At 43.1% G+C, this 25,540-nt stretch overlaps 4 protein-coding genes across 4 annotated transcripts in view; 2 read left to right on the forward strand and 2 right to left on the reverse strand.

Annotated features, from left to right (window-relative positions):
• Positions 1-25,540, forward strand: part of pdm3 (pou domain motif 3) — a 73,297-nt gene that overhangs the window by 41,233 nt on the left and 6,524 nt on the right. The window contains exons 3-4 of the mRNA XM_017149260.3: positions 23,331-23,787; positions 24,580-25,149. Of these exons, the coding sequence (XP_017004749.3) occupies positions 23,331-23,787; positions 24,580-25,149 (1,027 nt within the window). The remainder of the gene's footprint in view (positions 1-23,330; positions 23,788-24,579; positions 25,150-25,540) is intronic.
• On the reverse strand, positions 146-915 carry LOC108062553 (uncharacterized). Its single transcript, XM_017149272.3, has one exon. It carries the CDS (start codon positions 780-782, stop codon positions 297-299), a length of 486 nt encoding a protein of 161 aa, XP_017004761.2. The 5' UTR covers positions 783-915; the 3' UTR covers positions 146-296.
• On the reverse strand, positions 1,646-3,310 carry LOC108062546 (uncharacterized). Its single transcript, XM_017149266.3, has one exon. It carries the CDS (start codon positions 3,220-3,222, stop codon positions 2,290-2,292), a length of 933 nt encoding a protein of 310 aa, XP_017004755.2. The 5' UTR covers positions 3,223-3,310; the 3' UTR covers positions 1,646-2,289.
• On the forward strand, positions 3,808-4,914 carry LOC108062552 (uncharacterized). Its single transcript, XM_017149271.3, has one exon. The coding sequence runs from the start codon at positions 4,034-4,036 to the stop codon at positions 4,772-4,774; it is 741 nt and encodes a 246-aa protein (XP_017004760.2). The 5' UTR covers positions 3,808-4,033; the 3' UTR covers positions 4,775-4,914.

Below are 25,540 nucleotides of genomic sequence, written 5' to 3' on the forward strand. Positions count from 1 at the left end.
AGCATGCGGTAGAACTGCTTTATCCTTTATTAATTTGTGAAATGTTTTCCTTAAATTTCTTAATTTTTCATTTCATTTGATAAGATTAAAAATGTATGATATTCCTGAAAAAACCCAGAAGACCATAAAAATTATGAACACACAATTTAACAAAGCTTGCAATTTGAATTTCTTTTTGTTTCATTCGATTTACAGCAAAAGATAACCTTTTAGATTTGAAGTTTGAATTTAACATTTAACAAACTAAATAATATTTAAGAGTGTCCTCGTCATGAACAAACAATTGAGTTGGCATTTCAGACCAGTTGGTAACCATCATACGCCATTCGATCTGCGGCAGCTTCTACGTGACGCCTCTTGTTTTTGCTTTGGGTGGAGATGAACTGGGAGATGAACTGACTGGCGGGAATGGCGATCCTTTGTAGTCGCCTCTTGGGATCAAACGATCGGCGTAGCACAGGGGCGGAAGTTTCTTCTTTTTCGCATCGCTGATCCTCTAGCTCTTGCTGACGATCCTCCTCAACGGCTTCCCGCCAGGTGGCCTGGTATTCTCGTTCTGTCCAGCGCCCTGGATTGTACTTTGTGTCATCCAAGCGCTCCTCAACTTCGGGCTGCACCAACTGCTGTTCCGCCCAAGTCCTTCTGTACGTTCGCTCCTTCATCGCACCAGGCTTGTAGTGAATGTCATCTAGTCGCAAGTTTTTCATTCCGCGACTCTTCACAAGGTTGCTGAATCCCAAGGCCACCATCTGTTTGGTCACCAAAGCTTTTGACGAATTCATTTTTGATCAGTCTTAAATTTATTTATTTTTTTCAGTACCAACTAATTTTTCCGAAAGAGAGAAAAGAAAGCAATACAAAATAGTAGACCGGAACAAAACAGGTTGTTGTAACTTAATGCCAAATGTGAGAATGAATGTATGGGGAAAATCGTATTGAAGGATGAGAATATAAGGCTCACTAGATCCCAAACTTATCACGCATTTTTAATACGTCCCTAAGGCTTAGTACTCAACCCAACAAAAAGTCGTCCAAAACAAAAAACTTCATATGAAAAACAACGTCAAAAAATTTTGTTTCATATGAAGTTTTTGTTTTGAACGACTTTTTGTTGGGTTGAGTACTAGCCCTTACTAAGAAATTTATTGCAAAAATTTTTCGCCAATCGTGAAAAATACTACAGCGTAGGGCTTATAAATATTTAAAAAAATAAATTAATAAGCTGGAAAAGAAGAAATTTATAGAAATGTATATTACGTGGAAAGGTATTGGTCGAAACATTTTTTGCAATTCAGTTGAATGGCGGTCATTTATTTTAATAAAAAAAATATTTATAATCCAATCGCCACACTCTGATATCACGTCGCAATCAGATTTTGTGAATTAAGTTTTTTTTTTAAATATCCCTTCCGATTTCCATCAAAGACGATTGGATTGGATTTAAAATCACAGTATGGACAAAAATAAAAAACCTTGTTTTGAAACTTTTACCATATCTCAAACCTCTCAAATTTTCATATTTCGATTTTTTCGCCATTAAATAAATTTCCCATATTTCCCTTTTTTTGAATAGGATTACTTTTTCTCGCTGCAATCCATTCAGCTGTAAAAAAAAACCAGTATCCCAGCAAATAATAAACAACGGTTAAAACATAAGGTATTTTTGTAATTCTTCAACGTCGGTTAGTTGGATTAAGCTTCAAAATAGGTGCCCAGATAAATGCTAAGGGTTCGACATGGACAATACACCTAGGCTCCCAGTGCCACCAACGGTCTTGTGTGTGTATCGAGTCTTCAGTCTGTGGTGTGAAAGTGGGGAAGGGCCGCCATCCGCCGGTTTTATCAAACAGTCAGCACTTGTCGAAGTCCCAGCAATCGCACTCCTTAGAAGGCTTTGGATCAGTTGGCTTTCGCTTGCACTCGGAGTAGCAGGGAAAGGGAGTTCGGACCTTGCAGCAGTTTTTCTTCTTCGCGGATCGCTTGCAAGTGGGTTCCGGCTTGCCTTTATCCTTCGAATTAGACTTGCACTTGGACTTGTCCGAGGTATCGCCACCGCAACTAGCAAATCGGGTGGTTAGTGGCTTTAGGCTATTGGCCAGAAAATTCCCACAGCGTTTCGACAGCATTTTGAATTTCGGAAGTGTGTGGATCGAAAAGGAAAGGAAATGGTGAATGGCTTGGCTATTTTAGAAAACCGGAATTTGGATGTGAGTTAGCTAGGTTGGAATAACGGCCGGAATGTGGCCAGATGTCGTACGACTGGACGCTCTACGCCGCCTATAGCAGCACCTACAGCTCGCCGCACTTAAGGACCGCCCCCTTGCCCCGGGCGATCCTTCGCCTCAGCTCCGCCCACATCTCGCAGGCCATGGGCACCTGCAGGCACAGGCACTCGATGGGCGCCCCCTTGGTCAGCTCATCGCGCTTGCACTCCGAGAAGCTGGGATACGGGGCCGGGCGCTTCTTGCAGTCGGTGGGTCGCCGCACGCGATGGCAGCTGGGCGGGATGCGGCCGGGCTTGCAACAGGGGAGGGTCCAGCGCGGACAGGGCGAGTCGTCCTCCGGTTTGCGGCACTCCATGGGATTCAGCATGGGCATCGAGGGACGGGCGGTGGCCGCCGGCGCCTTTCGCTGGCGACGGCAGGGCTTCGGGCGGGGATGCTTGGCGTGGATGCAGACCTTCTTGGGCTTGATCACCAGCCGGGGACACTCGTTCCAGGTCACCTGGTACTGGCGGGCCTCCTTGTCCGAGATGCGGTAGTGCCGGATGTCGTAGCGCACGTTCACATCGCACTTGGGCTCGTACTCGCAGCCGGGTATGTACCACATGGACTTGAGCCTGGACGGGATCTTGGGCTTGTTGCTCTTCTCCTTCTTGGCCTCCTTCTTCTTGCGCTTGCCGCCCTTGGCCGCATCGCAGATGGTGCCCTTGAAGTGGGCAGGACCACAGGTCTTGGAGCCCGCCGCCTTCTCCGTATCGCACTTCTTGGGCGCCCCGCAATCGTCGTCCGCCGACGACTGCTGGCTGCTGTAGTTGCGGCGCACCAGGTGCTGGCGGAGCACACTGGAGGTGGCGACGCCAGAGCTTTGGATTGGGATCAGACTCTTCTGATCGTTGGACCAATCGAACTTAAGCGCGGCACAGGCATTCACCAAGGACTCCAGGCACGGCAGACTGCGATCCACGAGCGAACGACACTTCTGACGCAACACTCGCAACATTTTGAACTTTTTAACCAAATTTTGTTTCACAATGCCGAAAAAAAGCCGAGAATATGTTTTGTTAGGCCAAGGACTGAGTGTAGACTAACTGAGAGCCCATACCAAAAGCCCCGAGTGGGTGGGCAAGGCCAACTTCATTCCGATTTTAAGTTCAATACTCTGAAGGTGCATAGGAAACGATCTGAAATGAATTGCAAAGCTATAACTGAACTCAGAGGCGGATCTAGGATTTTGTTGTGGGGGATGATATCAGAGAAATTTGTACGTTGCATTTTTTTTGAATACAAAAATTCCCTTAATTTTTTACCGGGTGGGGGGTGATATATCACCCTATATTTAAACCTAAAAGAATATTTATACTTATATAATATAAATATAATATTTATATATAATTTTAGCGAACTGGTGGAACTATTCACTATATTAGTCATCGGATTATAAGGAAATAATCCTAATTCAAACGAAATATTTTAATTAAAAAAATCATCATTTTGTTTTGGAACACATCTGAATATTTGAAAACAGCATCTTTCAAGCAGGCCTTGAACCGAACTTCAATGCCACATAGTCATGTCGTTTAAGTTTTTAGCTCAGTTCCTCTCGGCCTCTTCCAAATTTCACATCGGCTCCGTTGAGCTGATTGTGTGTTCGGTTGAAAATTTTTAGTTAGGATATTTCACGGTGCCGAGGGGGTATTATTCGGTTTCGGAATTGCTGGTTTATTAACGCGCGGTTGTTGTGGTGTTGACACCCCTCTTAGTTCGCAGCGAACCCATTGTTTTTCCGAACATTTTTAAATCGTCTTACTATCATGTCTTTGTGGCGCAGTTTAACATTGAAGGGACATGGCCAAATCCTACCCCGTTTTGTAGGCGTAGTCAGCCAGCGTGCCTACGCCGAGGACCACAATCCATCGCCGAAGTGCAGCCGCGATTCGGGCAAGGGATGCGGCAAGTTCACGGGCTGTGGCGATCCCCGCTTCGAGGTGAAGAAGCCGCCACCGCCGGAGGACTCCTTTCAGTTCCACCATCTGGTCAAAATGCCGCCGGACTGCTGCGACGATCCCTGCCGCGATCGGTTCCCGCCCTACGACCAGTGCTACTACAAGATCTCCGACAAGGCGAAGCGCAAGTACCAAGTCACCTGGGTGGAGTGCCCGCCCATCCAGATAAAGCCCAAGAAGATCTGCTGCTACGAGGCGGGCACCCGTCCCCCGATTCCGCGGCGCAAGCGCAAGGTGTTTGTCGCGGACGAAAAGTGTCCCACGGAGCAGGTGTGCCCGGTGGCCGAGGGCCTCTGCCCCAAGATCCGGCTGCCCGGCTGCAAGGCCGTGGGCAAGGTGTCCTGCCACGTGGTGCGACGCATCACGGACTGCACCAAGGTCAAGGCCCCCTATCCCTCGTTCTCGGAATGCTCACGCTCGGCCATCCGACCGCCGCGTGCCATCGAGTGCAACTGCCTGGCGATTCCCAGCGCCTGCGATCTCATCCGCGAGGCCCAGAAGCACGAGGGAAATCCCCGGAAAGGCAACTGCGGCGGCAGCAGGGGTTAATTGCCAAGTTGTCGCCAGACACCCCGATCCCCAGCACTCATCCTGTTCCGTTATCTGAAATATTCCAATGCCGAGCCCAGTTAAATAATCTTTCCTACCTTGTGTGAAATCCCGACTAGAAATAAACCGTAACGCATAGATGGCCTTTTATATTGAGTTAATTACTGATGTAGAATCTGGTAAATCCAAAGATTTCAAAATATGAAATTTGAAAGAAATTGTTTTCAAAATAGCATTTAAATTAAATTCTAAATTTTTATTAAATATCTGTTTAACAAATATTTAATTTTATTTTTCTAGTGTTGGTTTCAGAACTGTTCACGCAAATTTTTTAAAAAGTTTGTCTAGATTATAAAACTTTCTTAAAATTGTAGGTGAAAAGCCGGCAGCTATTTATTAAGTTAAATCTTTTGGTAGAGTACATTTTAAGATAATCCCTTAGGGTCCCCGAGTTTACTGATTAGCAGCTTAGACTTTTGAATTATCTCAGCTTTTATTAATCTGGAATTCACTTTTCAGTTAGTTTCCTGCTTGGAAACAAAAGTTTGGCTTTCTTTTTTTGGTTTCTGAAAACCTGGTTGCTACTTAGCCATGTAAATTGAAAGCATTTGCCCAACTGTGGATGAGTATGCAAAGTGTCCCGAAGAGAGGGCGCGGAGTTGGCGGACAACTGCGTGCCATATTAAAGTCGCTTTATAGCAAATTACCAATTCAGATATATACGGGTACACACAAATCAGTTATACCCGGCATCTATCAGCATATTCCCCTGGCTGTTGCTTTTTGGTTTTCCCTCCCTTTTTTGTACTCTTTTTTTTTTTTACTTTCAATGCATGCAGGCCGTCACATTTATTCGAGTTCGAGTTTGATGTACGAGCCGAAATGCATGTGCATAATCAAAAGGGGAGCGGAAAAAGGAAGGAGCCTTCCCTCCTTCTCGAAGACAATCGAAATGAGACAAAGCCCGGTTTCGAGGCTCCGAAGACGTCGGATCTTCCCCAGCTGCAGACATAATTGATGGATCGCTGACTGACGACAGAAATGTTCTGGCTGGATCCGAAAAGGGGACTCGTGTTGTTCGCCTACCTCTGCCTAAATAATGATGTCGCATTATTTATGCCGCAGCTGATTTGCATAGGCAGGCTAAGAACTCGGGATTGGGTGGATTGTGGAGTGCGGGGAGTATCCGCATAGAAAGCGGTTGCGTTGCCCCCGGGGCAATGTGTGCGCTTTCTTTAATAAATGTTTAATTTATAATTGATTTTCCCCCGCCGCCCTGCGTCCTGCGCCCACTGGCCCAGTGATTCGCCTTGGCTCGAAAGAGCTCAAAACTTTCTGAACCGCAAAAGGATTTGCCCGCGCACGAAAACACTTAATTAATTCGCATAGACAGACAGACAGTCGGACGGACGGATAGACATACGGACGGATGTGGTGGGGCAGGATTCGGCCCACCCATCTGGTCAGACGACTACACCCATGCACACACACATGAAGAAATAATTAGAAATTAGAATGGAGAATGCTTGCCAGCCAAGTTGACGATAACAACGCCCCACAAATGCCCGCCCACACACTGAGCCGACCCCTTAACTTATCCACAAACCTCCGCAACCTACGCCACCCAAACGACCCCAATCCCCAAGAAGCATATTTAAAATGTAGCCAAGTCGACGTCGACACGAGTATGATTTAAACTATATACTTGGACCCTTTTAGCAGACCAAAGCCCAAGACAGCAGCAACCCGAATCGAAAAGGCTGTTGCTCTTGTTGTTGCTCCAGCAGTTTCAATTTACTTATTATAGCTGGCGATGGGAGAGTTCGTTAAAAACTATCGATTTCTTCTTAACATCGGAAAGATAACTTTATAAAAAATATTTTAAAATATAAAAGTAAATATTAAGCTTTAATATATACAACTTATCATTTTTATAAAATTATTTATATACTTTTTTTCTCATAAATGTTTCTATAGTCATTTTTCCTAATCTTTATAATTTTAAGGTCCTTATTTATAGTTTTAGATCAATTCTCAGATTTTTTATAAAGAGATCTTTATGCTCCTTGCCTAAGCTTTTGAAATGAATCCCCTTTCGATTTTAACCAATCACCCAAATTAGCATATTTGCTTAGGGAATTCGGCCATCCCTAAGGGCTTTCGACTAGAACCGCACGGGACGGCGAAAAACAGGACGGAAAGGAGGGCTTAATTTGCTGCTAATATCCGTTTACGTCTTTAGTTGCAAGAAAATTACAATATTTCGTGTGGGATAGTTGGCACGCATACACTCGCACCCCGACTCCGGGCCATAGATACTTTTGTATCTAATTTAAATTTCACAATTTCGGCGCTGCAAGAAAAACGCCAAGCTGGAAAATGAGCTAGGGCCTCGGCTAATTTTCTATGGCCGTCGTCGCGCAAGGGTTGGAATCAGGGGGATTGGCAAGTGGATGGAGTTTTGGTGCGGATTAAAGCCCGGCAAGTGGACACAAACTTGGGCCAAGTGCCCCGTGGACCGGGGGATCAGGATGTTGGGCTTGCGCCGGAGACTGCTTCTGCTGCTGCTTAGCCAAATTATATTATGACTTGTTTAAAATTCAAATTTGAAAACACTAAAATCATGTTTTCGATGTCTGGCCACCCCGACTGCGCCCAACCCTTTCAGGATAGTTTTCGGCAAGGGTTTAAGTAGCGCACGCGGCCAAAAAGGAAGGGGGTGGGTTACTGGATTGAGGTTCTGGTCACTGGGGGTGGCTGGGTGTCTCTGCTAAGGATTTGCCTCCGCCTTCAACTGGCAACTTTTGCTGTCTGTCCTCGGCCTCGGCCCCGATCCTAACTCAAGGCAATGTCCTTTGCCGGCTTAATATATGTGTGTGTGTACGTGTGGGGGTTTGTGTGCGTGTTGCCAAAACATAGTTTCTAGTTGCCACATAAATTTTGCATGCTCTCGCCTATATATGTGTGTGAGTTTGTCCTACGGCTCGGCCAACGAGAATTTGCTTTTAAACAATTTTAATGATTTCATTAGTCGTACAGCGAGCAATTTAATGAGGACGTTTCGGGGGCACAAAATTGATTTTCTATTCGTTCGACCAGCAGCGAGTTGATATTGCAGCGGAGCTTAGATTGGGTTATTTGGGGCTTTGTTATGGGAATGCTTGTGCTGGAAATTCAAGCGTGTTAAAGATTTTGTTTGGGGCTTAGGCATAGTAGTTTAATTAGACCACGTTAAAGCTTTGATTTTGATCTGCAGAATAGCGATTTGCTTTTATTTTTTGTATTTGACATAAAATTAAAGTTTAAATTTTGTAATGTCTATTAATGAACAGTAGAGAACCAACTTTTAACTTTTAAGTATTCAAAATATATTTTTTTATTTAATTTTTTGTATAATAATTTAAAGGAAATGAAACAGAACAGAGCGTGGATTTAAATCTCTTTTCTAAATTTCTGAAAATAAAAAAATACAATTTCTAGTCATGGTAGTTCGAATTTCAAATGTCCCTATTATAATGAAATTATTCTTCTCCTCTTGTCAGTTGTGTCTTGCTCTTGTCCGATAAGTTTTATCCCTGGCCAAGTTGCTCTTGGCCTGGCTAACCCAAACTTATAAGCTGAGACGCCATTTTGTCCTGCCCGCAGACACTCACACACTAAGAGCTCAAGGCATAATTAGATTGCATAATGTAAGTGTTGCCTAGTCCAGCCAGTACAGTGCATACTGTACACTGTACACTGAGCCCTGGCAATTTCAATAAAATTTGTGTCGGCCAAGAAGAGCTGGGAATTTGGCAGGGGGGAGCTTAGCCCAAAAAGCAGTCAAATGTCTCAGACACAAGCCGCAGCGACGTCTCACAGACACACATACTTCCCTCTCTTTCCCTCGTCATCCCCTCTCACTCACTCTTCACTGCTCACAGGGCCTTAACCCTTGGAGCTGTATGTGTGTGTGGGTTGTGGGCAAGGCAATGGCCTTTCAAAATTTTCGAATTTACGTAAATTTAACTTTCTTGAAATACACTTAACTGTAAAATTAATTATAAAAGGCAATTGTGCATGTGAGTGTGTGTCTGGCAGCCATGTGTGTGCGTGGTATGGGGTAGGGGGTGGTGGGCTTATAGAATGCCCCGCCCTCTCGCCCACTTAAGTTTGTCTTAGTCTTTGGCCGAAAAGGTGTTGGCATGGAATTTGCATAACCAACGAAACGTCAATGTCTTCAAAGAGAGCGAGCGAGAGAGCAAGAGAGCAGAGCTTGTGTGTATGTGAGCATGTACAGTTGCGCCCAACGCCATTTGCATAGCCACACTCACACACACCTAGGCGTCTGGGCCTTGTGTGCGAAAACACACTAATTAAATGTTGAAGGCAGTTTATATTGAGATGGCCCCCAACCACCCACTTGCATGGCCAGCGGGCAGACAAAGGCCAAAAGCAGGTGACGGTGTTTGTGTGTGTGTGGGTGGGTGGGTGCATTATATAACCCCCAACACATCGAAACCCCCTCCCTCCCAACACCTGCATGTGCGAGCGTGTGTCGTAAGAAAATCTATAGCCTACGGTGCTCAAGCCCGAACCGCAAATTCAAATGTCTTCATTTTGCACATCAAACCAACTGCAGCAGCACTCCCGCCCACCCTCACATACACACACGAACACATACAGATACAGATACAAATACACATACACACTTAAGCTCACAGGACGAAGGAGCAGCGCTTTACATATGTATGTTTGCTGAGGATTTCTAATTACATTCGGCATCGTTCGGACTCATCTTCGAAATGGGAAGCATGAGAAGGTGGGGCGGACCTTATGTAAAGTATTTCAATGCCGATAAATTATAATGGCTCGAGTGAATTGGAGAAGAAGTGACGAGGTGAAAGGGTTCACTTCTGAAGGATGGTCAATCTTGACTCGTTTTCTGAAATATACATATATCTTAAATAAATATTTTACCAAGTAAATGGATTGAAAATTCACCAAGGGTGGAAATTGAAATCACTTAACAACGTGTCTAAAAGTATGCAACAATATATTTTTAACACTAAATTTCCAAAGGAAGAACAGATTTATTGGGTTTTTTATGCATTTGAATTCTGTTTATAATTTGAGATTCACGATAGCCTTAAATTTCACCTTGTTTTGTGCTTAGCCTAGAACTAATTGCACATTAAGCTAGGCAATTATCATACTGACAGTTCGGCTAATGTCACGATACCAAGACCTAGCCCACATAGGCTCTCCCACCTGATTTCTATTCGCCACCTGCCCCGGTTTACACACGCAGACATTTTTAATTAAACGTAAATTTTGCTCTATTGATTAGTTGCCAACAACTCGGCAACTTTGGGTGTTGGTGGGGCGAGCATGTGCAACCTTTGTTATTGCGAACGCATTAGTATTAGCACAACGGATGACGTGACCGGGAAGGTGGGGTGGGCGGGGTGTGTGGGGGGCTCAAAGGAGCCAACTTGACACGCAAACTACTGCGAAGGGGGTGGGGGTAGGTGGGCGGCTGTCACTGTTCAACTGGCAGGCCACAGAAAAGGGGCGGGGACGCGAGTTTTCGGTTGCCAGTTTGGCGTCTTTTTAACACAATGACAGTTAATTAGATTGTGTTCGGGATAAGGATAGCGCGAAGGATATGCAGGTGTAATTGTTTGCAAACTTTGGCTTCCCCGGTGGATACATTTCGCACAATATACTTTGGGTCTAATGGTGTGAAGAGAGTTGTTAAAAGTAGAAGAGCCAATCATTTGAAGTTCAATAAAGCACTCGAAAAAATCGTTTGGTTTCAATAATTGGTATAACAGATATAACTGATATAACAGATTTATTACATTTTATACCAAGTTGTGTTTTTAAATCGCTGATGAAAGTGTCAAAAAGTATGCAATGAAAAGAAAGCGAGACGTATTGCATACTTTTAGACACCCATATAAGTGATTTAGTGGGTCTTTCGTAGATTCTTGTTTTATTTGAAGGATTTAATTATATTTCATAGCGTTTTAAGAAGTAGTGTTATGGTTTCCCCTTCTTATTCCTCACTTTAATTTTGATTATTAAGTGAAACGGTGTGAAAAAAGTAATGAAATCAACTTAAAACCAGAAAATCGATAAAGCACGTATTTAAATATTGATTTAACCGCCTGGGCAGCCTGTCTAACCGCAAGAAGTTCTTCCAGGGACCTGCATATTCGAAAAGGTTATAAGCTGCAATCACAGAGGAAACTTTCCATTGTATCTTACGCACTTTGTGTATGCAGTTTTCGGCCTCACCGACTCTATCTCTCTCGCTCTAAGTGCTTCTTGATGTCCTGACCAGACTAACTAATGACCAACGCCTGGGCTAAAATATTGATCAATAAATTGCAGCAGCAGAAATAACTTAAAACCCAAATGTGTATGGACAAATAGTTGATGCAGTTAGCAGGGGGCGGTCGTTGGGAGGTCCTTGGGTGATGCGTGGCTCCGTCAACGCAGACAAACTCCTGCCATCCTTGAAGTGCACACACACACACAGGCATGGAGAGGAAACGAGCCAAGCCAACCGAAAATATTTCAAATTCATGACAAATGCATAAGATTTCAGCAAATCGGGGAGGGAGGCCTGGTTACACGTAACCCCAAACAGTTAAGTGCAATAAATACGGACCACTACGAATGCAGGCAGCACACAAGCGTAGGCACAATCACAATCAAATAAATTACACAGCATTTAATAATTCATGCAAAAAACGGCCACAAACACAGGCCAGGGAAACGACCGCCCACTCTGCCACCCACTTTCCCAACAACCCAAGCCAAGCCGTTGTGTGTGTTTTAAGACTTGATAATTTCAAAAATCAACAGGATATATGTGTATTCATAACTTCAAAATGCATTTTGACCACACACACATACATGGAGAGATGGGTGGAATATTGGGCAGTATTGCTTGGATTTCGTCTTTGCCTCCCTTATCGGCTGTCTCGCTCTGAATTTTCCTGCTGCACATATCGCTCACATGCCATTGCACTCAATTAAAATCCCTTTGTCGGGACCTGCTCCATCTCTTTTCCTCGCTATCTCTGGCTCACTCGCACGCATGAGTTAAATTCTCGTAGCCATTTTTGTTATTTTGTAGTTTTAGTTTAAATATTTGATAGCCTGCATATTGATTGGTGCTCAGTGCAACGTGGCGCATGAGTAATAAGTTTCTGCCTGGCTATATACAAAGCGGCTGGGGAAATATTTACTTAGATAACGGTTTGATTGGACTGCCAAGGCGTTCTCAAGGTGTTTGAGGATTTTCCCAAATTAGCAGCTCCCGCTGCAGCACTAATCAAGAAACCCGAAAGCCACGGCGAATTTCCAGCCTGATTATATTTGTGGTCCAGACAACCAGAAGGCAGGGGAAGCGGAAGAGCCGCCATTGTTGAGCTTAAGGTTGCGCCTAAGCGTAGGCTGCAATTGCCACTGCACACCAACACAAGCAGCAGCAACATGCAACACTGCAACCTGCCACCTGCCATCTGCAACCTGCAACACGGCCCTAATGTATGCTACAAATCTCGCCAAAGCAACGCATTTTGTAGCCATTTAAGCTACTTGCATAAATGTAGATGCCCACCCGAAAGAAAACACAATCGCAGGCGTGGAGAAAGCCCGGCACCGAGAACCCAGAAAGCAGAACCCAGAGTCCCCTGGAGAAGGAGAAAGCCCGGTAGACTCATGTGTCTGCCCCGCTGTCTGTGCAAGGTGGTGTGTGTGTGTGGCATTGACCAAGTGGGTGGGTGGTGGTGTGGTGTGCGCCCAAGCAGGGCCATGGCTGCAGCCTGGACGACGTCGTCGTCAAATGAATCTCATTTGCATTTAAATTAGGAATGAAGCCCGATTTGTTGTTGCCCTTTGAGGCAGAGACTGGGTAGCGAAAACACTGCAACTTCTAGGTTTCCACAGGCAAAAATAATTGTCAAAAACTCAAATTTCCAACCTGTTTTTGCTCTTTAATGTAATTAAATGCCTAACACATTATTAAACTTGAACTGAAATAACTATAAAACAAAAACATTAAAAGTAAATCAAACTTATTCAATCTTATTTATTCCATACTTATTGATATTTATTTTCAAGGTTACAAATTACTACCTAGAAGGAATTGAAAACGATTTTTCTTGTAATTTTTGAGATCTTTCTATGTTATAATTTATAAATAAAATCGTTGTGTGTACAATTTTGGTTTCAGTGTATCGTTAGGGCTGCTGGCAAATGGAGGGTATGGCGGAGCACAATTTTTAATGAAGACAGCGTAGCTACTTAGGCACCGGCACCCATGCATGCATACATGTCGCCTCTCCCCTAATGGCCGCACCGATTTCGAACTCACTTTTTCGGACAAGTTGCCCGATTGCATGCCAAACTAATGGCCAACAGCTTGGACAAATAGCAAGCACCCAAACCCCCATAACGCCCCCTAGTTATGGCAAATATGTTAATAACCTTTCTTCCGATGGGGGCTTAGGTGGGAGCTCTGCACAAAATTTTAATTAGAAATGTTATATGAGTTGCACGTTAGCCGGTCTCCCCATATTCCATATGCCGCTGGTCCCAGTCAATGGGAACTCTCGAAAAGGGGTTGCTCATTTTCTAGTTGAGTGGGGTGAATTTTCTGGACTTTGCATAGGTCTTCATAAAAAACTACAATCAACGAACTTTTTCTATTATTTTGGACTTCTCATGGGCTTTGATAATAGCTTTAATCAACGAACTACTGATGCTTAGGTAACATGCATTTTCAAATACGGCTGAAAGGATTCAGTCCATATTAGAGCCCTGCATGAATCATTCAATTTTTGTTTTATCATGGTATGCCAGGAAATTTCTGATTTGTTTAATTCAATTCTATGTGAAATAAATTGAAAGTTGTTCTAAATTATTTCGAATTGAATGAATTGAAGGAATTATTTTATGAATTTTTTGAATTTTCCAGATTTTTTTTTGTGCTTTCTTTTGAGAACAAAAAGTGGAAAATTTTTAACAAATCATTGTTAACTGCTTAGTAAATAAAATTCAGGCAGATTTAATCACAAAATTATGGCCCTTTCTTCTTCAAAATAAATTGTCGTTTGAATTATTTCGGAATTCATGCCATTCATTCATTCAATTCTATTAAACTCAAAATTCAAATTCATTCAATTCTATTAAACTCAAAAATTCTAATTAATTCATTCATATAACAAAAAAAAATTCAAAATAATTCATTGGATCCATTCATGCAGGGCTCTAGTCCATATGCTAAATCAATATAATGTTTCTGCAATAGTTTAGATACTTTATCGGTTCTGCGTAACAATAGATTGTCCTGGTAATACCTTCATTTAAACTCGCCCATCCGCAGTGCCATCGATAACATTCCTTTCAGTTGTCACAGCTCGGGCAGTTCATTCATGTCCAACTTATGCATACACGACAAACTTGGCTTTAATTAACGCTAATGCGGCCATTACAACAATCTAAGATGGAAGCCAAGGCAGCCGCAGCTATAGCTCCCTCTCTTTCTCCTCGTGTGAGTCCGTCTCTTTCTTTCTGGGCGCTGCTGCCAAATGCAATGAATGCAGCTATTCATTTATGTCAGCGGTAATGACATTTTACATTCCGCATTGGTCTAGCAATGGGGATTGGAATAGGGCGTGTGTGTTGTCCATGACAACAGCAGAAATGCCGGTAGGCTCTCCTTCGGGGGTGGCAATCGGGAACGGGTTGTGGGTGGCCAGGGGAATCCCCCTTTGGGCTCGGCTGCCATAGACAAGTGTCAGTGGTAATTGAAAATACGAATATTAATTCCAAAGTGTTCCAGGAGCTGAGCTAGCGAAAGTGTGGCATGTTCAAGTAGCCAGAGACATGGTGAAAATATGCCAGTGCAAAGTAATTAACTTTAGCATGAACTGCACAATTTTAAGAAAATTGGATTGGACCTGGAAAAAGCTTACAAAAAAGCTGAAATTTAAGTGACTTGAAGATTTCACATTTTGGTAAAGTTTTTTCATAAAATAAAGGGTATAATTGACGATTTACGCAAATTGCAATTAAATACATTTTTTACATTTGGAACCGAATTCTTTAAAAAAATGTCTCAGTTAATATTGAATAATAGTTAATTAGTTAGATATAAAACTAAGGATTCTGTTATCAGAAATCAGTTCCAACCGAAGGCTGTTGGTCTTGTGCATTGAAATATACGTAGGAACCCATAACGAATGTCGTTTGAAAAAGATTTCTGTGACACCCTCGATAACTATATCTTACCTGCGCATACTTCATTAATTTTTTGATTGAAAAATTTCGCAATTACCCACCTGAGTTACAATCCCTGGGTAACACAAAAAGTGCGTGATCGTAAGACTGTATCACCCATATGGTACAGTACGATAACCACTTTCAAGTTGTCCATACCAAGTAGTCATATTACGCACTTAGTCACCTCACAATGAGAACTCTTATCGGTGGATACACACAAAGATGCTTCCGGTGAGTAGCTGAAATGGCACCAGCCAACCATCCACCCATCCCCGAAAGCATTCACCCCAGCCACCCAGCCACCTACCAATATCGCAGAGACAATAAAACGGGTGTGTTGGTCTACGGCTAAAACAAAAAATGTGTTGTTCCTGCTGCCTGCTGGGAAATGGAAAAAGCAGGGGCTATGGGGCGGAGGGGGTGGCAGGGAAAGCTCCGAGATGAGCGGAGGGTGCAACCAATCAGCGAGGCCCGCAAAAATGTTACTTTTTCGTTTTCTTGATGGAAACGCAGCAGCGAATGAGAAATGTAGAGGAAAAGCGTTAGCACTCGCTCGCACACATGTGGGCGCCACGGAAAAAAGTGGCACAAAACGGCAAACTTTTGTGTGTTTTCTCGACGGTTGCCTAAAAATAAGAATAACAGAGGCACGCGGCCAATAAGAAGGAGACAGCGGGAGACAAACAGCAAACAATACAGCGGCCAACGAGATGCGATGGAGCTTGCGAAAGTGGTGGCAGGAATTGCTGGGAAAAAAAGGGGGCAAAACTAAAAAAGTCAACAAAACAATTGGACGGGAAAAAAATGTTTAAAACAGCAGAACATGGCAACAGGCGGAGGACAATGGCTAGGATCACTGGGGTGCGTAAAATGGCCGAAATCGAGGCTCAAACGAAGGGCTCAAAGCAATCATTCGTTTCTGAAGGTGACAATGCAACAGCATGGGTGAATTTATAAGGGACAAAGGAATTTTTTGTCATAATAAGGCATAGTACAAGTAATTCCCTATACTATAGTATTGGAACAACAATATAAAGTGTATTCAGGGACAATCAATAAATTTTCATTGCAGTTATAGTTCAACAATGATTTAAGATATTATTGAAAACGAATTTTCCTTTGATAAAGCCTTCCATAATCCCTTTCATAATTTTCTAAAGTATTTTTATTGCTTGTCTCTTCAAATCCTTAACCAGCAATTGCCAATTACCAACGACTTTTGTTCTCATGTGGCATTTAATTTTTTGCGGAATACCCGTTTCCCCTCCCCTTCCATTTCTCGTCAAAGAAAATCTATTTTTCCCATCAAAGCGAGGTGATAAATAATTGTTTTGCAACTTGGCCCGTCAATTGTCGGCGGGGCTAAGCCCTGACTCCTAACGCCCCCTTCTGCCCAACGGAATGCTGGCCATCTCTAGCGCCAATTCCAATTAAAAATTTTGATGCAAATGAGCAGCGGAGAGGCAAACGAATCAACTCCCCGGGGCTACATTGCGGCAATAAATGCCGCGACAGACACCACGGCTTCCAAAACCACCCAAAAGCACCACCCACTCGCTGACCGGCCGAAGTCGATGGCCAAGAAGGGGGTGGTGGGTGGCACAACTTTTACTTTTTATTTTTGGGCGAGAAGAAATGGCCAAAAAAAAAGAAGTGTGCCGCCAAAAGTGAAAAGCAAGCAAAAGTGCGAAGCTTTTTCCAAGGGGGGGTGGGTTATTATTTTATTTGGCTGATGGGTGGGTGGGTGGTTCGGTGTTTGAGGGGTGGGGCGTTGCCAGGTTGCAGTCTGAGGGTTCAGGATTTATGCTCGGTCCACTCAAGGCCCCAAGAAGTGGGTGGGGAATAACATGTACACCCGTACAATTGCATTTATTTGACCAGAGCGGTGACCAGTGACCGCTGCAGAGCCTCGAATTCCGCCCCAATGTCCAGCGCTCGGCGCCCCCAAAGAATAACTGCGGCTGACCAGCGACCAAGCAGTCAGAAAGCTGTAGCAGGCAACTGGGCCGAAAAAAAATTACCCAGCGAACGAGGGAGAGAGAAGAAAGCAAAATTAAAGGCACACAAAAAGTGGAAAAAATGGAGTAAACGGGAAAATGGAAAAACGTAAAAAAATTGGGACAGGCTCGCACACAAACACACAATCGGGGGGAGGGCTTGGAAGGTTGGGGTGAGTGGTCCCCGGAGTCCTGGACAATGCTTGGCCTTCATTGTTGTCAAGCAGAAATCCACCACCCACCCACGAGCCACCCACTTTCACCCAAGTGGGGTTGATTGAGTGGCGCGCCCATTGATGTTGCTGCTGTTGTGCTGTTGCTGTTGCTCCTGCTGCTGCTGCTGATGGACCAGGACCAGCAGGACCTACCCCTGATCCTTCAGCCTCCCCTTTTCCACTTTTTGTTTTGCTCCATTTTCCATTTCGACCCCCTCCCCCCAATCGCTCATCATTTTTTACACATTTTTGTTTTGGTTTTTGTGCTTCGCTGTTGTTTTGTTTCGTTTTTGTTTTCTTTCGCTCTTTCGCCATGCGACTGTCAGCTGCGCTCTGTCCATATATGGAAAGCCCATATCCACCGACATATATATATATTGCCGCGCCGATATATCCGATACATGCCCACGTGCCGGTATATACATATACATATATATTATATGGAAACAGTCGAATTCTCGGCGAAATTGCAATGTCTGCAGCGTGCAGCTTTTGTTTGTTGCCAAAGTGGGTGGTGGTGGGTGAAAAAACATGGGCTCCCACCTGCAGGTGCAGCTTATACCTTTATCGACACCGAGTTCCGGCCAAATTGCGCAAGAAATCGCCTCGTCGCATAAAAAATTGAAGGCCTCTTCTATTTTTGTTTAGAGAGCTGATGGAGCAATTGATGGACTGATGGTGGGTTGATTTTCGACAGAGTTAAAAAAGGACATTCGAAACCGAAATATAAACGTTTGCCTGATCTCCATCATTGTCATGAATCCGTATGGCAGTTGCTAACAAAAATAACTCGATTTAGAGACTAATTAAACTGAATGTTTATATAACACAGGAACACAAAATTAAACTTTGTGAAATTTCCACGAACCATTTCAAGTTTTCCATGATATTTGGGTGCTCCTGAGTAAAAGTCCCATACAAAATTATTTTCCATCACCTACAGGTTCCGCGGTATAGCTAAGAATACAAAAAACCGATGTTGGTCGACATTTTGAATTACGTGGCCTATATAATTGGACTAACCTTTATTATTTTCGGTAGGACCTACTCTCAATACATCACGGCATTCCTAAAAAATAGTCCCCATTGTGAACCATTGCCCATGTCTTTGGAATTCGACGCCAAAGTTAAAAATCCCAAAATTGTAGAGATTTTTTTGATGTAAAAACAATTCTGAGGATTAAATCTTGAATGGAAGTAATTTTAACTATTCATTGTATCTATTGTCCATTGTATGCTTTAATTTCGGTTTAAAGCGTTTTCATGAGGACATTTTATTGGATTTATTATACTAATAAAACCGATTTTTTTATTTCATTATCTACTCCTAAATGTTGTCAAATTTTGAATAAGTCATGGCAACCTCTAGAACTAAGAAACTAAAGTACGTTCACTGAACATACATAGAAAAATGTAAATGTTTACTCCCATTCTGTAGGATGCCTTGACTTTTTTAAAATTTGACAACATTAAGGAGTAGATAATGAAATAAAAAAATCGGTTTTATTAGTATAAGAAATCCAATAAAATGTCCTCATGAAAACGCTTTAAACCGAAATTAAAGCATACAATGGACAATAGATACAATGAATAGTTAAAATTACTTCCATTCAAGATTTAATCCTCAGAATTTTTTTTACATCAGAAAAATCTCTACAATTTTGGGATTTTCAACTTTGGCGTCGAATTCCAAAGACATGGGCAATGGTTCACAATGCGGACTATTTTTTAGGAATGCCGTGATGTATTGAGATTAAATCCTACCGAAAATAATAAAGGTTAGTCCAATTATATAGGCCACGTAATTCAAAATGTGGGCAAACATCGGTTTTTTTGTATTCTTAGCTATACCGCGGAACCTGTAGGTGATGGGACATAAGTTTGTATGGGACTTTTACTCAGGAGCACACAATTATCATGGAAAACTAGAAATGGTTCGTGGAAATTTTTGGCTGTGTACCTGTGTAATTGGAGTAAATTTGTTATTATTTGTTATTAAGCCAAACACATAAACAAAATTGGCTTACTGACAAAACCAAAATGTATATAATTAATTAAAATTAAAGAACATAGACATATAATTTATAAATCAATTTATTTATATATTTGTGTAAGCAAAGTTCTAACAATGGGGCTTATAATGTTAGCTGCGCTATGGTCTATGGTCCGATTATTAATTTCTAATTTAATTTAAGTCTACATATCACTGGAAAAACATATTATGTTCTTCACTCAGTTCTCTGGGCTACAACTGTCGATACAGAATTTCATCATCGCTCAGGCAACCGCAAGGCCCAAGCAAACAATTCGGCTTTGCTTTCGAGTCACCAATGGGGAAATTATCAATTCAGGCACATAAAGCAACATAAATATTAATTGAAAAACATTTTCGCAATTTGGCAAAAGGAAAGCATGAAAGAAAACTACACACACTCGCACACAAACTCACACTGTCAGTGATGAAATTATGTGCATTTGCATTAAACAAAGCATTAAGTATGCAAAAGTGCAAGGCCCCAGCTCACCTCCCCCAGCCGACGCCCACTCATAAATGTTTTCCAGGGGCTGGGAAAAGGAAAATGGGTAGGGTGCAGGGGTGCTGCTGGAGCATATTGCTGGCCACAGCAGGCGCTGTTTGCTGGATGGGCCTGGGGTGACCAAAAATAGAACAAGTCAAATATTTTTCGACAATTTATGAGCCAGCCTCCCTGGTCTGCCGGTGGTGGTGGAGCTGGTCAGCTTGTAACGTGCATGTCCGCCACTTCCACATCCTCATCCCCATCCCCATCGTCGTACCCATTCCCATTCCCCGGGAAAAAATGCCATTTGCAATTAAAGCAAACAAGCAACGCAACCGTTCGGCGACGTCGACTTGCTCCTCGTTTTCGCTTTCTTTTTGCCGGCTACTTTTTGGCAATTGCATTTTTTTACTGTCCACTGCCCAACCACCCACAGGCAAATGGCCGAGCACCCACCACCCAGCACCCACTCCCCCTGCTTGGTCACATGTGTGAATTATAATTTCGCGTCGCGCTCAAAAGCATGCTACATAAAAAACACAGACAGCGAAAGAGACAGAACGAGTGCTGGAGACAGAGAAGGCAACAGGGAGCGGGGCACTCGAAGAGGGAGAGAGGTGCAGGAGCATAATAAGAAGAAAAGCAAAGGCTGCCGCTGCCATCGCGTTTTCCATTTCGCGCCGGGCTTTTGCTTATCACATTCGAGGCTGTCAAGTGCCGCTGCCCCAGCCCCCTTTTCCCGTCCCCATCCCCCAGAATCACCCTTTTCCACCCTTCCCACCCACAGTGGCGAGCATCTCTTGCTCTTTGCAATAATTCAATTCATTTTCTATTTTTTTGACTTATTTTCATTTGACGGTGGCGAAACAAAAAACAGCAAAAAACACAGCCGAAGGGAAAACGTTGATGCCCAGCCGATTGTTGGGCGGCTTTAAGTGGGCTTCACTGTCCGGATCTGAGTAGATACGATTGTGCTGACCGTCCAGGGTAGAAGCTGTGTGTTTTTTACCTATTTTTGTAGGCAAATGAAAAGGCAACCTTCTTCTTTTGTATATCTGAATGTTAAAATGACAAATATTTTCAGATTGAAACGTTTCTTATAAATGTACAATTTCATTGAAATGCATTTTAACAGGGACTTAAGATTTAACTAGTAAAGAGAGGTCAAAGGTTAACTATATAAATTATTGGAATTTTTTATATCTTTTTTTCTTAAATATCATAAAATTTCTTAAATTCAGGGTGAATAATTTTTTCAGTTCTCTATTTTTGAAAATTAAATATATTTGTTTCTAACTCTTTAAATTTAAAAAAAGGATTTGGATTATCAATATCTTAAGTCTATAAATTTATTACATTTGCTGGTTGACCTGATTTATAATTAAACCAAAAACCTTGATCACATCGACTCTGTCCGCCTCCCACGTATTATTCTAAAATCCACCTGGTGGAAAAACCTTACCTTACTGTTCCGATGCTAAATCAGTTTTTAATTTCCGCTCATTTGCGAGGCTACAAAAATAGAACTACCGGGAACAAAAGGCGGGCGACAGCGTCAGCGGCTCATTATGGTGGCCACTTTTTGTTCTTCAACTTTTAGCGGCAATGTAGCTGCCGTAGGGATACTCCGACACACACACATACACACACACAGCCCCACCGAAGTCCTTTCAATTGAGCGTGAGTAAATATGTTGAAAAGTTAATTCATTGCACATCAGTGGACTCCCAACTACTTGTATGGTATGGTGAATGTATGTGTGGGCCATAGTGGCTGTCAGCGGCCGTCTGTTTGCCGCCTGTTTGCATAAAGGACATGCACTCACACATACACACGCTCACACAGAGCAAAGCGTAAAAAACACGGGGACACTCGCAGGACATTAACGTTGCCAGTGCTCCGGGTTTCTTTTCCTTTTTCATACACTCTCGTTCTCGGCGTGTCATAAATTTAGTTCGATTTGCTGTTCAATGACATTAACTTGGCTCGTCCTGGCAGGACCTTCTCCGCTTTTTTCCCGCCACTGTTTAAGTAGTTTCTGTCGTGCTGCTGACGGCACCAATAAATGTCAATTTTTAATGAATTTGCAGCACGTTGCAGTGAAATTTATCAAGTGCTTTAATTAATGTCTACGGTTTTGGTGTTAGTTAGATGATTGACAGATTTATGGTGAGGAGTCCTCGTTAGATACTAATCTAGTTCTTCCTTATTTGGGTGGTAAAATCCTAATTGCCCGGCCGGCAGAAATTCCATTTAATTGCCGTACTTGCAACACCCACCAAACATTTCTATTTATTTGCATAAATATTTTTTTTAACACTTTACCTTCGTTCCTGTCACGTTTATCGCTTTTCTTTCGGTCCCTCCTTTTTACCGATTTTACCATTTTTTCTTCTATCCCGTTTTTTTTGGGTCCGTATTTTGCACTACAATTATGTTAATTTCCTATGCAAATAAAATTTAATTGAAGCTCCGCCACGTCGCAAGGAAGGGTCCTGCTCCGTTTGTCCTGGCATTAATGCTCCGCCCCCCGAAAGCCCCTCTTAGCGCATTTGGCGTCGCCAGCATTAATTGCCAATAATTATATTGGTTTACCTATCCACCCACTTTCCAAGGATGCCTACGTCGACCTGGGCATTTGCCCATTCCTTAAATGCAAAGTCGTTCGGAGAGTGTACTTTAAAGACCCGACCCTTTAAACGACTAATCAAACAAATATTGATGCTTTTCCCAATCCCCCTTTTTTTTGCCTCCCTCGAATCGCAACAATTGCAACCAATTAAATTTGCATAAATTGGCCAGCTCATCCGCAGTGGCAGATCAAAATGCCAAACAATAAATGTGCGCTGACAATTACAACAAAAATTAAATTAACTTATTAACACGCCCAGCGAATGTGTCGCCTCGACTGGCACAAATGAAATGTAATACGAGTCCGAAAATGCCATCGCTTAAATATATAATCCAATCAGCAAACAATGAACGGGGATTCAGGACTCGTCATTAGCTCCTGGGTGTGGATTTCTGCCGGACAATTGACACGGCATTAATTGCATAAATATAATTGAATTTAGCCAGGGAAACGGGACACTGTGATTCGCACACATTAAAACCATCTTAAACGATAACCAAATGGAAATACAAGTATTTACAAATCAGAAGAATGCATTTCGTACACACAAAAAATAAAATCGATATGCGCATGGTAATTTCCGGTATTTATACGCACATCGTTTCACCATTCAATACTGGTCAAATTGATCTTAACTAATGTCATTTTGCCGATTTATCTTTCTCGAAGATTCTCTGACTTCGGAAAGGATAGGAAGATGCAATATGGTAACTTAAATGGTAATTTAAGTGCCGCACCTCAAGTCCAAATTTATACCAAATAGTATCAAATTGATCATCGATTCATATCAAGTTTTTTTGGGTGTACTTTTTTCGAAGTGCAGTTGCTCAGCTGAATGGGAAATAAATTCAACGAAAAATCACAGTATCCAAAGCAACTAATTTATTAATTTTTTCTCTTCTTATTTTTCAGGACTTTGACAAGGAGATCAACTGCCACAAGATTCACTCGCCCAGCAGCAGCCACGCCCATTCCCTGCACCACCACCACCACCATCATCCCCACCACAGCAGTCGCAGCAACAACAACGACGATGAAATGGAGATCACGGACGGCCACGCCCTCCTCTCGCCCCCGCCCCCCTCGCACTCGCACTCCCACTCGCCGTTCGACAGCAAGGATCACGTCAAGGAGCTGGAGTTCTATAAGAATCTGGCTGCCAAGGCCGCCTCCCTGGCCAACCAGCACTCCTCGCCGCCCCTGCCCCTGTCCCTCCCGCTGCCCATGCAAATCGATGGGGAGGAGGACGAGAACGAGGGGGAGGGCGAAGGAGAGGCGGAGGCAGAGGAGCAGGCTGCGGAGGTCCTGCGGCTGAGACGGGAGGAACAGGCGCAGGCCAAGGCGTTTGCGGCGCATCTGAATGGAACTAGTGAGTACATATCGAAAGCCAAACAGCAGCACCAACAAAAGATAAATCAAGGATCAAGGATGGAAACTTCATTTTGAACAAATAAATTTCAATTTATAATTGCCAATTGAAAACCGATTTGCTTTTTCAATGTATTTTTAATTTTTTTTTAAATAAATAAGCCTTACAATTCAATTGATTAAATTGATTCAAATATATTTTTGACGGTTGTTAATAAGAAAAATTTTAAAAGTTCGTGTATTTTGAAATTTTTACTAGAGTTTTTGGCACAATATTAATTGCAATAACAAGTTACAATAAATTTGTAAAAAAAAAAAAATGCTGTTATAATCATTTTTAAGATGACATTTTGATTTTCTACAATCAAAGCGTTTATAAAATTCCAAAGCTAAAGTTAAAATTTAAAGTAACAACATTAAAATATATGTGATTTAAATTTGTTTATAGTTCCGTTTCGTGCCACTCGACAATTTACGGCCATCCTTATTTGGCTGCATTTACATTTAACGCTCTAATTCCCTCAGACTAATTTTCTATAATTTATCTAAGACTTCTTTGCACAGCGAGTTTCCATCCTTGAATTCCGCACCGACACAGTCATTTATCCCCGAAAACAGAAAACCGAGAGCCGAAAACCCAGCCCGGGCCAAAGTAAACTGGCAATTAGTGCTGGCAGGCAATCCAAAGACCCAGCCCTCCCAATCCCTCTGCTTCCGCCACTAATTCGGCAAAGAGTTTTGCAACAAAAACTAATGACAACATTTTGTGTGACTCTTGTTCAAAATCTCACAGTGCAAGACATGATAAATTTGCAAAAATTACAAAATTTGGCCACGCTACAACAGCAGCAGCAGCAGCAACAGCAACAACATCCGCATCCGCATCATGGGCATCAGCATCATCATCACCACCCCGCCACGGCAGCTGCACTGGCAAGTCTTCAAGGATTAGCCGCCTCGGTGTTCAATTCGCCGTTGAATCTCAGCGTGGGCGGTGAGCCCGCAGCAACCACCGGAGCAGCGGTGGCGCCCATCTCCTCGCCCACCCACAATGGCGGCAAGAGCAAGACGGCCAAGGGCGGCAGTTCCGCCAACAACTCCGGCGGTTCGGCCACCAACTCCGGCTCCAACTCCGCCCAACAGCAGCAGCAGCAGCAGCCGGATAATCCCAGCAGCAGCAGCTCGCCCCACCACCCCCTCAGCGCCTCCTCGCTGGCCAATGCCCTTGCGGCGGCCACCGCCTCTCCACCACCCACTTTGCAGGCGCCGCCGGCGAGCGCCCAGATGCCCCAGCTGATTCTCGCCTCGGGGCAACTGGTCCAGGGCGTCCAGGGCGCCCAGCTGCTCATACCCACGGCTCAAGGTGAGTGGAGGGCTCCAGGGGTCTAGTTCTAGTAGAGGTGGTTGTCCTTTGTCCGTCCGGATTGTCTGGGTATCAATAACATAGTTGACTTGGTTTGACTTTCCTGTGGTTGCCGGAGTCGCGGGGCACAAAAGCTCATAAACCGATTAGGGAAACTTTCAATTTCCTCTTCATGTGGGTAAAAAAAAGGATTCGCAGTAATCTTACGGAAAAATAGTTATACCAAATAGCTAGAACCAAAGTTCTGGAAAGTCAGAGAAGTATTTTTTATTTTTTAGGTCGGATTTTTTTTAAATTATGTTAGGCATTAATTCCATAATTTTCTCATAACTTTTTGATAAATCTTCCGATTTGAAAAATTTCTTCTTCGTTTCGATGGGATAAGAAGGAT

This window comes from Drosophila takahashii, chromosome 2R (genome assembly GCF_030179915.1).
Source record: "Drosophila takahashii strain IR98-3 E-12201 chromosome 2R, DtakHiC1v2, whole genome shotgun sequence".
Lineage (NCBI taxonomy): Eukaryota > Metazoa > Arthropoda > Insecta > Diptera > Drosophilidae > Drosophila > Drosophila takahashii.